Source organism: Syngnathus scovelli, chromosome 12 (assembly GCF_024217435.2).
Source record: "Syngnathus scovelli strain Florida chromosome 12, RoL_Ssco_1.2, whole genome shotgun sequence".
NCBI classification, from domain to species: domain Eukaryota; kingdom Metazoa; phylum Chordata; class Actinopteri; order Syngnathiformes; family Syngnathidae; genus Syngnathus; species Syngnathus scovelli.
In genome coordinates, this window is record NC_090858.1 from 10,706,497 (window position 1) to 10,721,657 (window position 15,161).

The window sequence follows — 15,161 nt, forward strand, 5'->3', positions numbered from 1 at the left end:
GAGTTTTATTTCTTTTATATGATGCCACAAACTCAAAATATCACATTCGTTGGCAGGTGTATGGTTTCAATTCAGAACTGTAATGAAGTATTTTCTGTGAGGGAATGAATCGGTCTGCTTATTGGTGATCATTAGGTCCTCGTGACAATTCTCGACGTCAACGATTATCGTCCACGTTTCTCTGAGAGAGTATTCACCACCAGCGTGTTTGAGAACGAGCCCAGTGGAACATCAGTGATCACAGTGAAGGCTTCTGACCTGGATGAAGGCGAGAATGGGGCAGTCCTCTACAGCCTATTGGGACCCCATTCAGGTTTGAATTTGATATATATTTGACTTGACCAAGAAACGAAATTTAAAAGGCTGTTTGAAAAGAAAATAATGAACCATTCCTAAGCAAACTGCTTCTTCCTTTCCAGATGCCTTCTCTCTGGATCCCAACACAGGACTTGTGCGTTCTCGCCGTCTGCTTCAGTCGTCTGAGAGTTTCAACCTGACTGTGGTGGCCACAGACCAGGGGCGTCCCCCCTTGTGGACAACCGCTGACCTCATCATCACAGTCATAGATGTCAATGACAACCGGCCTGTGTTTGTCAGACCGACCAACGGAACCACCATCCATATCTCAGAGGTAGCTTCATGATAATTCTGCATGACAGTGTTCATGTTCCTTTTTTTGCTTGCATTGAGCCTCTAATACAGGGGTGTCAAACTCATTTTTTTCGCGGGAGCATTGTAGTCATAGCTTCTTTCGGAGGGCCATTATGACTGTCAACCCAAATAAATGTATGAGCACCTCATATTATGTACAGTAAAAGCTACAAAAAAAACTGACAAATAACTCGTTTTCAAATCAGACGAGTAAAAACTGGTCAAAAATATTATAAAGATCTTATTAAAAGTGAAGACAATTTGCAATTCTAGTAATGACACATGAATTTGAGGCACAATTTGTCTTTGCAGGCCACATAAAATGATGTGGCGGGCCGTATCTGGCCTCCGGGCCTTAAGTTTGACACCTGTGCTCTAATAGCTATTTTTCTTATTTTATATCTAAAGCTATTTTTACTGTAGCACTTGGTCAGTTGTATTGTTCTACTTTGATACACAAACGCTGCCAGCAGGTGTTTTCATAGCAGAATTGTCATTACAATTTTTACTTCTTGTTTTGTTGCCCGGTTGTTCCAGCTGTGAGGGGAATTCAAAAGTGTGTTAATAGAAGGGAACTGAAACACCCTAATAGCATTCAATCTTTCTGAATGCATTGCTATTGCATAATAGATAACACCAATGAATAGTGTGACAAAAAAATAATGCTAATAATGCAGTCAATTACAGAGACAGTGATTTTGCTTACACCAATTACAGACAATATCAAATTAAACATTTGGTGCAAATGATTACAAATGCTCCAAACAGCGTTTATGGATATAAAAATGTGTCGCTCTTTAATCACACTTCTACACACACTACATAGCAGCCGTAATGTTTGTGAGCAATTACAGCTTGTTTCCAGTGGTGAATGGTTACAGCTCAAATTATACATGGATATTAGGACATAATTGTATTATCACTTAAATAGTAAGCCATTGAATATTCATACAATGTCTGACGTATATTCAAGGTTTGCTCTTTCTACATTCAAGATTGGGTTTTTTTTTGCGTCGATGTAGGAGCAGCCTCCAGGCCTGCCGGTGTATGAAGTCTATGCAACAGACTCGGACGAGGGTGTCAACGGAGAAGTGCGCTATGGCTTCCTGCAGACTGGAGGAGGCAACAGAGACTGGGAAAACTTCCATATTGATGCTACATCCGGAGTCATTACAACGACAGTCAAATTGGACAGAGAGAAACAGTCCTTACACAGTGTGAGTGAAAATTTCCTACTGAACTTCAGGTTAAGGTTTCTAACTGCGTTCCCATGCTTTTTCGAACAGCTTATCATTGTGGCCCGTGACATGGGCCAGCCAGTGCCTTATGAAACCACACAACCTCTGCAGGTGGCGCTGTTGGATATTGACGACAATGAGCCAGTCTTTCTCAAACCACCAGTGAGTATGAGGCTAGAGTTACTGCAATGTTGGTGCGTCTTAAAGCATAGGTGTCAAACCCGAGGCCCGGGGGCCAGATACGGCCCGTCATATCATTTTATGAGGCCCGCGAAATGTTGCATCGACTTTGTGTCTTTACTTAAAGTCTCTGATTTCAAAACTACTTATTCATCAGTTTGTTTTGTAGCCTATGCTGTATATTAGGGGTGTCAAACTCATTTTTTTCGCAGGCCGCATTGTAGTCATAGCTTCTTTTGGAGGCCCATTATGACTGTCAACCCAAATAAATGTATGAGCACCTCATAATATATATAGTATAAGCTACAAAACAAACTGACAAATAACTCGTTTTCAAATCAGACGAGTAAAAACTGGTCAAATATTTAAAAAAATATTTATTTATTTTTAAAGTGAAGACAATTTGCAAATCTAGTAACGACACGAATTTGATGCACAATTCGTCTTCACGGGCCACACAAAATGATGTGGCGGGCCGTATCTGGCCCCCGGGCCTTGAGTTTGACACCTGTGCTGTATATAGTAAACGTTGACAATCATATTGGCCCTTCGAGTGAAACTATGACTACGATGTGGCTTGTGACAAAAATGAGTTTGACACCTCTGCCTTAAAGGAATGAATGGCACTCGTCTGAATGAGGTCATGTGCACAGTTGAGAGTTGCTCTGTATTTTTGTGCCATGCACCTCAGCGTGGCAGCTTGCCTTACCAGAAGCTTTCCGTACCGGAACACTCCCCTCCTGGGACTGTGGTGGGGAATGTGACCAGGGCTGTAGACGCCGATGAAGGCCCCAATGCCATTGTTTACTACTTTATTGCAGGTGATCCAGCTCCTCTCTTTCTCTTCTGTCGAATGCAAAATGACACACAAATCACACTGCAATTCTTTCCATGTCCTCCTGAAGGGGGAAACAGCGATGGAAACTTTGGCTTGAGTCTAGACGGAGAGCTAAAGTTGTACAGGGAACTGGATCGTGAGGAGATCCCAGTCTATTCCATCATCATCAAGGCCTCCAGTAACAAGAGTTGGAGTCCTTCCAGGGGTCAAAGGGCTTCACAGGCCAAAGCTTTGGACCCTGCCCGAGACCCCAGCTTGCTGGAGGTGCGGATTGAATTAGAAGACATCAATGACCAAAAACCGCGGTTTGCCAAGGCAGAGTACACTGCGGGTAATTTTCATCCGTTCTTTTTGGATGCATCTGATGGTCTGCGGTCAACATGTCCAAAATCTTTCTATTCTTGGTGGCAGGAGTGGCTGCTAATGCCAAAGTGGGCTCAGAGCTCATTAAACTGGTGGCAATTGATAATGACATCGGCAACAACAGCTTGGTGCAGTATCACATTGTTACCATTCGTTACTTTCCATCTCAGAGCAACGGCAGCGAGGACGTTGGGAGCATTTTCATTATTGGTAAGCTTTGACCCACATGAGTAAAATTATTCATCTTTGACATATCTTTATACACGCTGATGTAACATGACTTAGAATTAATTATTCTATTGATTATTCCATTGATTAATAGGAGGAACTTTTTTTTCTTGCCGTATTTTGTGTATTATGAAACATGTATTCCTAATTCCTGTTTATTAACCAATTATAGGTGTTAATTTAGAACTATAAAATTGTGAAAAACAAATAAACAACACTTGAGAGGGACTGATGTACTCACAAAACTTCTTGAAACTACTTCAGTCCCATTGTTTGCCAAAGTCAAGGATGTTTACAAAGGTTTTATTTTAATAAAACACAATCACAATAAGGCATGGTCATTACTGATGGGAGGTTGAACTCAGAAGATTTTTTTCAGAGAAGTTTAAAAATGACATTTACTCGATTATTGAAATGGTTATTTTGATAATTATTTGTCGATTAATCGATCGATTTTGACAGCTCTAGTGAACATGCACTCATTGACCACAGCGTCATATACACAAGTACAACCTAATCTAATGAGCTATTTAAAAAAGGTTACAGTATCTCCAATACATTAAATTTTGATTGACAGTACTGTATTATATTAAAGATGTAGTTATAGTTAAGTTAGAATTTGTGCTTTGATTCTGCTACTGAAAGATTTACAATATACTAAGTAAAAATATAATATGAGACTGAATTAAGATGCTTTGTGACGTCCACAGGTTTGACTGATGGTATCATCCGCACCTATGACCTCTTCACTGCTTACAGTCCTGGATATTTTCAGCTAGAAATTTTGGCATGCGACCTGGCAGGACATAGCACCACCACTAATGTCAATATCTACATCCTGCGGGATGACCAGAGGGTCAAGATAGTCTTCAATGAGATCCCTGATTTGGTCCGTGAAAATCAAGATGAATTCATTAACTTGCTCTCCAACATCACTGGTGCTGTCGTAAACCTGGATGACATACAGGTGAGCTTTTATTTTGACTCAGTTAAGTCAAATATTGTTTATTTGTGTGTAATCTGTTATCTGAGAGTCTTATGACCTTTGTTTGCTTTGGCCCAGTTTCACGTTGACAAAAAGGGCCGGGTGAATTATGCTCAGACGGACATGCTGGTACACATGGTCAACAATCAAAGCAACACCATTCAAGATGTTGAAAGGTATCGTATGAATTCCAAAAATTCCAAGGCGCACCTAAAAACCTAAAATTTTCTCAAAAGCCGACAGTGCGCCTTATAGTCCGGTGCACTTTATATATGGACCAAATTTCTAAATTTAAACTGGCCCGAAGCATTGTGTCATGAAATCAATCATAAGTGGCCCGCTGAAGACTATGAATCATGAATCAAAAAGACTATGGATCATTATTTTGTGATCATAAAGAAATTTGTTGCATCTGAAGTTGAAATAAAAAAGGTAAAATGGAGAATGATTTGATTTGGATTAAAAATCTGACATGATGCATTAATGGTGCGATTTATAGTCCGGTGTGCCTTATATAAGGACAAAGTTTTAAAATGGGCCATTCATTGAAGGTGCGCCTTGTAATCCGGTGCATTTTATAGTCCAGAAAATACGGTATGTATTTATTTATTTATTTTCAAAACACAAACTTAGAGTTGCCTCTCAATTCATCTGCACCATACAATGATAATAAAAATGTTATGTTCTATTACCTATATGGCTCCCTTGCGCTCACTCTCATCTGCAGAGTCATCCAGATGATTGATGAAAACAAGGAACAGTTGAGAAATTTGTTTAGAAAGTACAACGTGGTGGATGTTCAGCCCGCCGTCACTGACAAACTGCCTGACGACATCACCACCCTGCAGGTCAGCTCGACCAGTAAAAAGAAAACTCTTCTACGCTTCTGTGGTGTTAAATTTCTATTTTGTCTATCTGTCACAGCTGGTCATCATTATTCTGGCTGTGCTGCTGTGCCTGGCAGGAATATTGTTTGTCTCAATGAACTGGCATTATCGCAGAGTGTAAGAGTGTTTCACCATGTCACTCATTCATGGAATTTATGTGTCTGCTTGTTCATGTTTTAAAACATGTGGCTACAGATTGTCAGAATAATGACATTTGTGTTACTGTTGCAGGCATCAGAGGAAGCTCAAAGCTATCGTTGCGGGATCATCAGGTTTGTGATCGTCCCTGTCTAGCTGCATGCAGTTCGAAAGTAGCAAGTTCCTGTAGACGTAATATTTCCTCCATCATCCAGGGAACCAAGGCTTAATGGATATTCTGGACATGCCCAACACCAACAAGTACTCCTTTGAGGGGTGAGATTTTCATTTTCAATTGATTTCAGTAATTCACTTTAACAGTACGTCTACATTTCAGAAGGCCAATTCCTGCATAAAGATTAAAAATACTCTTAGTGGTAAAATTATAATATTTACATTTTACATATAAAATCTCTCTGCAGAGCTAATCCAGTGTGGCTGGATCCATTCTGTCACAATCTGGAGCTGGCCGCTCAAGCAGACCATGAGGATGACCTGCCTGAGAACCTCAGCGAGATAACGGACCTGTGGAACAGCCCTGCGCGCACTCATGTTAGCACCAGCAAGATTTCATTTATCATGTATTGTGTTCGGAAAGTCTCTTTAGAATGTCGCTTACTTATTACATAATCAAATGAATAGACACATTTGGAAAAATCTGTTAAATTGTGTTGTTGTTGTTGTTGGGGCAGTGGATGATTTGGTTTTATTAAATCATGACAAACATGCTTTTTCTAGATATAAATAATTTTGATAACTACTGAGTACGAATCACATCAATTTAGTCATTTTTTGTATGTATTGTAGAATTTGTGGACACGCTGTGGTTTTGGTTCTAAGCGATGACATCCTCTAAGTTGGCAGTTGATATATTTTTGGTATTATCACAGGGGACATTCGGCCGTGAGCCTCAAGCGAAGCCTGATGATGATCGTTATTTGAGAGCAGCGATTCAGGAGTACGACAATATTGCTAAACTTGGCCAGATCATGAGGGAAGGGCCCATCAAGGTGAGACATGAAATGTTTGACACACACTGAAATGCGTTTCCATGCAGAGTCAAATCATTTGCCTTTTAAGTGGAAACTAAAATCTCCTCCAGCAAGTTCTGAAATGAAAACAGGAAAGCAAGCAAAATATCTGGGCAGCTGATTCATCACAGCCCTGAATAATTCCTTTTCAACATCTCTGGCCATACATGTGCTGTAAGTTTGATCCTGACTGCCATCCCGTCAGGGTTCCTTGCTCACAGTGGTCCTGGACGACTACCTGAGACTGAAAAAACTTTTTGCAGCCAGACTCGTCACTGTTTCCACCAGCCAGGGAGAAAATTCATCAGTCACTGAGGTGGGCTCGGTTGACTGCTGTGTGCTGCTGCTGCCTTATGACAACGCCGCCTCCTTTGACTTTCCATCTGATGTGGCTTTTTCTTACATCTTGGTGACTTGGGAGAAAAGTGTTGCTCTCTCTATTACATCGCTACGGGACAGTTCACCTTAGTGTTCTCCGATGACACTTCCAATGTGACCAAGACAGAGCAATTGAGAATAAACTAAAGACTAAATGCTTTGAATAATATTTATTTATTTATTTCAGAGAGTCTTGTGGTCTTCACTGTGCAGATATTTGACATTTACACACCTCATCCACAGGTTCCACAGGATTGATTTTGATTTTTGGAGTATACATGGTAGCACAACCTCATTTGGTTCACTTCAGGTCAGCGGTCTCGTCAGTCCCTTTTTTTGCCACATTAAAGTATACAAGCATCTGTTGTTTACGAATACTATAAAATGGCCAATTTGAAGTTGTCCATCCATAGCCGCTGCAGTCGTCCCCACTAAGCTAGATTCTAGCTGTACTTACATCATTGGAATACACAAACAATAACTACTGTATTTTCTGCACTATAAGGCGCACCTAATTTTCTCAAAAGCCGACAGTGCGCCTTATAATCCGGTGCGCCTTATATATGGACCAATATGGATTTGTGGATGAGGACTAATTTATTAAAGTAAGCTTTACGTGTTTATTTTGTGTGTTGTGAATATTAACGTTTGAGCAACGTTGAGTTATTGATATATTGTTATTGTTTTCACTATTTCGAGTGTTACTATATTGTGATTGCATTAACGTTTGAGCAACGTTGAGTTATTTATTCTACGCGCCTTATAATCCGGTGCGCCTTATATATAAACAAAGTTTTAAAATGGGCCATTCATTGAAGGTGCGCCTTATAATCCGGTGCGCCTTATAGTGCGGAAAATACGGTATGTGAATTGGTAATAGGAAGTTTAGCTGTGAATTGTCACATTCATCCAGGTTATTCCAACTTTTCAACATAGGATACAGGCGGTAGTGCATTATGGTCTCGGTCAGAAGTGAAATATTGAGGGGAATTAAGAGCAACACCTGAGTTCGTGATTGAATACCTTTTTTTTTTTCATGATCTCCTTTCATGTTTATTCATGACAACTGGTTCTTTCCTAAATTTCAGTTCCTCTGTATCTCTTCACTTGTATGGATTTGTTTGTAGGCATCAGCCTTAATTATTGTTCCTGTCACTTTTCTGCATCTGTTTGACCTCAGCTGATCCAGAGTGATTTGGATGATGACGAGGAAGAGCGTAGGAGCATGGGTGGAGGTCGCGGCACTCTGCGTTTCAAACACAAGCTTCCCATGGAGCTGAAAGGGCCAGAGGGCGTGCACGTGGTGCACGGCAGCACAGGCACCCTACTCACCTCCGACCTCAGCAGTCTGCCAGAAGATGACCAGCGGGCACTGGCACGTTCTCTCGAGGCTCTAAACGCTGATGGGGGGATTTACTCCGAGCGCAACGCCCGCACCGAGTCGGCCAAGTCGACTCCAATGCACCGTCACAAGGACGGCGAGGTACCGGAGAGCCCCTTGGAAATCACTGAGTTATGACTAGCCGAGGCCTCGCTGGTCTGAGCCCAACCATGACTCACGTGTGTGCGTGTGCTTGTGTCTCCACACCACCACCCTGACTCTGTTGGGAAGGTACGGGAAAGATCCGAGAAGGACCAGAGTACGAGTGTGCTAGTCCACAGCCCACTTGGGCCAAACTCACAACTTTAAGTGGATGGCGAACTTGCTTAGAGAAGTTTTTTTTTCTGAAAATCAAAAAAGGAAAATGAGCAGTAGGGCGCAGCAAGGACCAAAATTTTAGGTGTCATCAAGTTTCATCCAAAGAACGAAGGAGCTTTACTATGGAAGAGACAAAAGTGGAGGGTTCTGCATCCTCACTTGTTTTTTGCTAAAGGCCTGCATCCACTGGCACAAATGCACACTCCACACACAGCTCCACACACTCAGACCAGCGAATGGCCTTCAATGGGAGACTGAATATTCCAACTCCTTTTCATACTTTGAGTTCATTTGCAAGTGTAAAACCAGTGTGTCAGTGAAGATGGAAAATGAGGATCTTAATTTTACTTATTATGGAAAAGTAATGATGCAGTGTGACCGGAATGCCTCAAAAAACCTCTTGATGCTTGAAGAATTAAACTTTCCATCAGCACAGTGGAAATTGTTGGATCAAAAATAAATAGCACCCAGAACTCCAGGCCAAGCTGGAACATGCTGGTCCACCTCCCTGACTTAAGCGTGTTCTGAGCTTGTGATTTACACAAGGAGCACTAACTGTTAAAACCACCTCAATTGCTCAAGGTTGATGTTGGAGCAAAAATTGAGAATTTTCAGTCAATTGAGGTGGTTTTAACAGTTAGTGCTCCTTGTGTAATATATTATATATATATATATATGTTGTATTTTATTGATATATGAAGACGGCAAATTGCCCAAGACTTACACTGCCACATGAGGGGTTAGAGTCATGCTCAAATGGAGCCATGTTTACTTTATTTTTTTATTTCAAGATAAGTATATGAATTATAATATTTTTAAAGAGAAATACCTGTTTACAGGTAGGTTTATTTGGATGTCTGTGGGCATTCGTGTGAACTGTGCAATAGTGTTTTTCTTTTCTTTTCTATGACGCTGTTTTCGAGTGGTGTGTTTTCAGTTAATTTTTATATGTGCATTTTTGTATGTTTTTATTTCTTTGTCGTTACTGTCACGAGCCCTGAGATCTGTGATAATAAATAAAATATGCAACCATCTGTCACATTCTTATGTTACATAAGTGATGGAAAATTGGACAGCTGCAGCACAGGCTAGAAAATGCTGGCATCTAGTGGTCAAAGGCAATAAACCCAAAATGAGGTTGTAAGCCCATGAATCGGTGGATTTATTGTTTCCAAATTACATAAAAAAATCATGAACAAATTTCAAGACCTGAAAGCGACAGGTAAAGGAATCAATGCTTTTCTTTGTTCAGGTTCTTATTCATCGACTTGTGGCGCTCCCAGATGTGGTTGTGGTGCTACTTGCCGGCGTCTTCTTCAGTGTTCGATTTAACTGTGGGGACAGAAAGCAGATTTTCAGTTATTTAAGACAGAAATTCATGAAGACAGTTACAAAGCAAATGGCAAAACTAGGATAGCTCAAATTCACCTCCTCAAACTTGTGAATCTGTCGGATGAAAAAGTCTCCATATCGGCGAGCCACTTTCGTGTCTGCTATGTGGATCATGTCCTGGGGAGATGAAAGGAGAAGCAACTTGACTCACAAACTCATTTTTATCTTCAGTGCTTATGAAATGTATTACACCACCACTACTCTTTTTTTTCAGAGAACAATGCAGTTTCATTGTGAGTAAGGTCAACATTTTAAAATTAGGAACAGAAATGCTACTGAAGCAACATGATAGCTTTTGGGTATTCTGATTGCTGTCCATTGAAAGCAGTTGTGGCATAAAAACATTAAACGGTGTTCTATCAAATTTGCTAAGCACTGTTTATACAAGAGGACAACAATGCTTGGAATGTGCTAATACAAGGATGATAAAAACAAAACATGAAAAATACAAATCATTACTCAAAAGCAATTCACAATCACATCCTCCTCTTCGTAACTGACCTCATTTCGTTTTTATATTAAGAGCATTCCATCTTTTAGGACTGTACCTTATCAATGTAAAAGTCGACCTCGGAAGCTGACTGGAATTCTCCATCCAGAGCTGAGATGCCGCTGGTCCACACCAAGTTCTTCATCTTGTGCTTGAAGACAAGCAGCTGAATCCGGAAGTCCTGCTCAGTCATGTCAAGGAATCCTGCCAGCTTGGCCACTGGCATTGTGGTGTACAGCTTTAAGAAACTGGAATGAAACAAAGCCAGTCAGAAATTAAGTTTACGACATCGAAGCAAGGTAACTGCTGAAGTGTACGTTCGGCGTCCACTGCAAAGTCAGTGATTCAGTGGCACCTGCGAATGGTGGAGAGCTGAGCTTGCTGCTTCACTTCCTCAATGAAGACCTTGAGCTGTTGCTCGTAGGGTTCCTTATGGTAGTTGTCGGGGACATTGTCATAGTTGGGCACCACTGGAGACAAGAACTTGGGGCGGGCGAAGCTGAACAGTTCCTCAAACACCTGCAAGTCGCTGAAGTATAAAAATCAAAATTCTTTGATTAACAACATTGTCACTGCATTGTAAACTTCACTAATACCATCCAGATCATAATCCAGAAATGTTCAACATCTTATTTTTTATAGTATATGGTTGCTCTCAATAGCATCAGTTGTGATGAAACCACAAATGTGCTATAGCAATTGGCTATTCGCAAACTCACCAAATCAAGGATTTTGTTTCATCCTGTTTTGTTATTTGTTTAAAATAAAATCATGTATTCACTATCTTGTGTTCTTTCTAAAATGCCCTAAAATAGATGACACAAATTGAAAAACCCTGCCTATTAAAAAATAAATATGCTGTGGTGCCATCTTGTGGCATCTATGAACACATACAAATATATTCCCTTTGGTTGTTGGAAGTTTTGTTTGTACGGTTTAGTTCTTTTTTTTATGGTGCACTATTTGTTTACAAATAAGCCATGTGGCAGGAGCGCAAAGCTGTAAGACTCATCCCAGACCTAATATGCTCTACAACGGGACCCAAATATTGTTTTGTAAAATGCAGCGACCTTTTGTGAGCCACATGACACACAATGGCTTTGATTTGTGACTCCTTTGTCATAACCAATAAAAAACAAATACCCTTTCTGCATGCGCAGCATCTTGTCTCCGTACTTGTCCCTCAGCTGGGTGTGGATGCTCTCATCGATGCGCATCGGGTACATGGTGAGCGCGATGGCCAGCAGACCGTGCATCTGCTCGTTTTGTTTGTTGATCTGCAAGCACAAGCACATCTGTTGCGTTATTTTGTTTTGTGAAAAAAATATTATGTCAACATTCGAACTGCACTTCTTAAGCACTGAACTGATCTAGACACTATATCACGCCTGTATTAAGCCTTAAGCAGGATTTACCATCTCATATTTATATGTTGACCTCTGGAACATGTTTCTCGTCCTCTGGATGTAGAGCAGGATGTTTGCAAACACTCGAATAGCGTCCTGGTAACGCCTCATCATTAGATAGGCGAAGCCTACATAGTAATAGGTGGTGATCTGACACTCAGGCACACGGGAGTACATGCTCTGCAGGGAAATAAAAAGAGTTACAGATTGAGATAAAAATGCTTCACGGGGGCTTGCTAGGTTTTTACCTTTTTGTTGAGCTCAATGTTCTCCAACACTTTAATGGCCTGGTAGTAGTCTCCAAGCAGAGAGTGCAGTCTCAGCAGCCCCACCAAGCTGAAGTAACCCAACATCTTGTAAAGGGAGTGGCGCCCATATTCCCCCGCCACACTCTCAGGGTCCCCTGCAACATAAAGGAGAAATCTATTTTCACTTTGACCAGCAGAATATTAAAACACCAGTAGCTCCTGTTGATCTTGTGAATGGTTAATGTAAATGTTGTCCACTCACAATTTTAAGATGATTTTCATACCTCCGCTAGTGTAGACTTCAAGCTGGCGATTTATGTTACTTTTATCAACAAGGGAGTGGAGCACATTTAGAACACTGTGAACATTCCAGATCTTTGGGTTGTTTTGCAGGGACACAATCTCGGCCTCCGGCTTCTTGTCTATCTTACAGCGGTACTGACTGAACGACTGAAACTGAAAAGGAAGAGGAGTCAAAAGTTATTGTGTTACCTGCAAATATGTTAAGTCTTCATCATGCAGCATATTATTTCTTGGCACCTCTCATGAACAATATACCTGATAGATAAATTCATCAATTATGTCCCACAGCCATTGGTTTGGTAGCTCCAAGGGAGCAGGACCATCAGCATCTGTTTATAATAAAACAAAAAACAAAAAAGTTACAAATTATTGGCATTCCAGCAATGTCTGAAGGAAGACAAACATTCTTGAAACTTACTCAGAATGTAGTTGAAGAGGTTGCAGTAATTGTAGTAGGACTCAAACCGCTGGTGTAAGGTGGGTCCCCCCTAAACAGCATTATAAGGATGAGTTAAATTTACAAAGTGCAACTCTGAAATGTTTCCCCTGTGAGTTAACGTTCCCATGAAAGAAATGTATGATTCCAAAGTGGTGGTGACTTACGCTGACTTTAGCGTAGATGTGTCTGTAGTAGAGCTCTTTATAGAGAATGAGGAAGACGGCATCTGTCAGAGGCAAAAGATTACAGGTTAAAATGAGCGGCATAATGCTGAATTCTAGATTGCTGGAGAATCAGAAAGCATGGACATCACTCCATCCAATGTAAACAAATAAAATAGATGTCTGCCCTGCATTTGACCAAATACTCTAACTTAATCCGGGAGAAAAGGTGATATTACATTACTTGATTTTAGTTCAATATATAATGGCAGGGTTTTAATTACACAATCGTTAGTATATATTGTCAACTAAAATAACTTTAGACAGAACATTTGTTGCTAAGCAATTCATAAGAATTATCCATCCAGTCATTTTCAATGGTGGTTGTCCTCCTCATAATGAGTGGCAAGTCACCTGAACCCGACCCCATCTGATTTTTTTGTAATGAGTGGCGTTCACAATGGGCTGGTCAACAGTCAATGACAGGACACATATAGACAATAAATTGCATGTTTTTGTAACATGAGATGAAGCAGGAGTGCCAAAGAAAATGACTGGTAATTTCCCGCCGTCCAAGGCACTTCTTTGGTATTATCTTCATAAAGACCTTGAACAACCCACTCACCGTTGCCAACAAGTGATGAAATAGACTTGACCTCTGGCCAAGGAGATGTCTTGAAAAAGCGATCAGTCAGCTTGTTCCAACTTGAAAACAAATGCATCACAAAACAGGTAAGACACTTGGAAAGGGTCAACGGGAGATGAAGTTTGGAGGAGCACTGTTACCTGTTTTCATAGACATCTTGGATCTCATAGATCTTCTGTTCAATACTCTCGCTGGACACCCGGTTGGATTGCAGCTCGTAGACCTTCTGGTCAATTAAATCAGAGATCGTTTTATGGAAGTATTGCAGGAAATTCTTGATGACCTCTGGGATAACGTGGTAGGTCTGCTGCTCATACTGCTGATCATACTGCTGATCATATTGCTGATCATACTGACGCTCATACCGCCGCTCATAGGCCATGTCGGCTTTCGGGTCACCTGCGAAGAGAAACAAATTGCTCGTCTAAGACTCTAGCGCAAGGCTGGAGGAACATGCACATAAAATGTCTTTATGCCGGTGAAATGAATGAGAACAATGTTCACAAACCAGTGTGAAGGTCCGGCTCAGTCGCAATTGCTTCGTACTAAAAGAATGGAGAAAAAACATTAGCAACAATCAACAATGTCAGCAAATGCATACGCCAGCTACGATAAACGTTGAATATGTATCAATTTAAATAAAGATATCCTGCTAATACAGGTGTTACGAAATCAGTAAAAGTACACAATTATCAGATAGCTGTTGATTGTGGTCAAAACATATTATTGGGATCGGTGAATGATCTCGTCGTACGACAGCTAGCTCCAGTTAACCGGGTATAGTTTCTACCATCTGTTGACAAGAAAAAAAGTTCACACACAAAAAAATAAGTATACTAACTTCCTCTTCCTCGTGGTACGACATGATTCCAGAAGTAATCCAATGGATATGTTTTCTTTACTGGTGGTAATTTTGCTAAATATGGTCAGCTAGCTATCCCTGCTAAACCACGCAGATGCTGGTTGCCTGATGGCAGGAAGCGGAAAGAAAATTATGACGTACAATTGAACTCTCGCGAGAATATAATTTATTGCTTTATGGGAAATGTAGTCCGGACCGCTATCGCAAAAAATAAAACAATGAAGTTCGTTTTCTCTTCTCTGTCATATCAATCATTGGTATTATTTTGGCATTCGTTATTATATACGTAGTATAAGTAAGTACAGTATAACACCCATATTCGTCAACATTCCCATCAATCCAACAACAAATGCCCTAATTAATACCTTTAATTATGTTATTGCATATGGGGATTTAATCTTATCAAAAGTCTTTTTTTTTTAACCCAACTAATTTTATTACTTATTACATAAGAAACAAAAGCAATTCGCTACCAGTAGTTGGCCAAATTAAAAGCTTTTCTTGTACCATTTACCACACTTAAATTTTATTCTCTTTACAATGCAAAATATGTGCTTATAAAATGGTAAAGAACTAGTAGGTCTGCCACTTGGTGGCG

The 15,161-nt window shown here is 40.5% G+C and overlaps 2 protein-coding genes across 3 annotated transcripts in view; one reads left to right on the forward strand and one right to left on the reverse strand.

Annotated features, from left to right (window-relative positions):
• The window catches only part of LOC125978697 (cadherin-23), a 30,110-nt gene extending 20,455 nt beyond the window's left edge, over positions 1-9,655 (forward strand). Inside the window, exons 21-37 of one of the 2 annotated variants that reach the window (XM_049736272.1) lie at positions 136-313; positions 420-631; positions 1,674-1,868; positions 1,938-2,051; positions 2,761-2,890; positions 2,975-3,238; positions 3,319-3,480; positions 4,209-4,465; positions 4,562-4,659; positions 5,211-5,331; positions 5,408-5,487; positions 5,602-5,642; positions 5,724-5,784; positions 5,931-6,060; positions 6,399-6,518; positions 6,745-6,855; positions 8,098-9,655. In XM_049736272.1, the coding sequence (XP_049592229.1) occupies positions 136-313; positions 420-631; positions 1,674-1,868; positions 1,938-2,051; positions 2,761-2,890; positions 2,975-3,238; positions 3,319-3,480; positions 4,209-4,465; positions 4,562-4,659; positions 5,211-5,331; positions 5,408-5,487; positions 5,602-5,642; positions 5,724-5,784; positions 5,931-6,060; positions 6,399-6,518; positions 6,745-6,855; positions 8,098-8,436 (2,613 nt within the window). In that variant the 3' untranslated portion in view covers positions 8,437-9,655. The remainder of the gene's footprint in view (positions 1-135; positions 314-419; positions 632-1,673; positions 1,869-1,937; positions 2,052-2,760; positions 2,891-2,974; positions 3,239-3,318; positions 3,481-4,208; positions 4,466-4,561; positions 4,660-5,210; positions 5,332-5,407; positions 5,488-5,601; positions 5,643-5,723; positions 5,785-5,930; positions 6,061-6,398; positions 6,519-6,744; positions 6,856-8,097) is intronic. The other variant, XM_049736273.1, reaches the window with a different exon arrangement.
• A 94-nt stretch (positions 9,656-9,749) lies between these two features.
• Positions 9,750-14,693, reverse strand: eif3s6ip (eukaryotic translation initiation factor 3, subunit 6 interacting protein). Its single transcript, XM_049736328.1, has 15 exons — positions 14,543-14,693; positions 14,210-14,246; positions 13,842-14,100; positions 13,681-13,760; positions 13,059-13,120; positions 12,874-12,943; positions 12,711-12,784; positions 12,437-12,608; positions 12,153-12,307; positions 11,914-12,084; positions 11,642-11,775; positions 10,854-11,027; positions 10,557-10,746; positions 10,045-10,125; positions 9,750-9,948 (listed from the first exon to the last, which is right to left on the reverse strand). The coding sequence occupies exons 1-15, from the start codon at positions 14,564-14,566 to the stop codon at positions 9,877-9,879; spliced, it is 1,755 nt and encodes a 584-aa protein (XP_049592285.1). The 5' UTR covers positions 14,567-14,693; the 3' UTR covers positions 9,750-9,876.
• Positions 14,694-15,161: the final 468 nt, after the last annotated feature.

Coding starts and splice junctions, on each gene's coding strand:
- eif3s6ip (XM_049736328.1), bottom strand. CDS start 14,566: ATGTCGTACCACGAGGAAGAGGAA. Junction 12,085..12,152: donor ACATTGAGCTCAACAAAAAG/GTAAAAACCTAG, acceptor ATTTCCCTGCAG/AGCATGTACTCCCGTGTGCC. Junction 10,126..10,556: donor TCGACTTTTACATTGATAAG/GTACAGTCCTAA, acceptor TCATCTCCCCAG/GACATGATCCACATAGCAGA.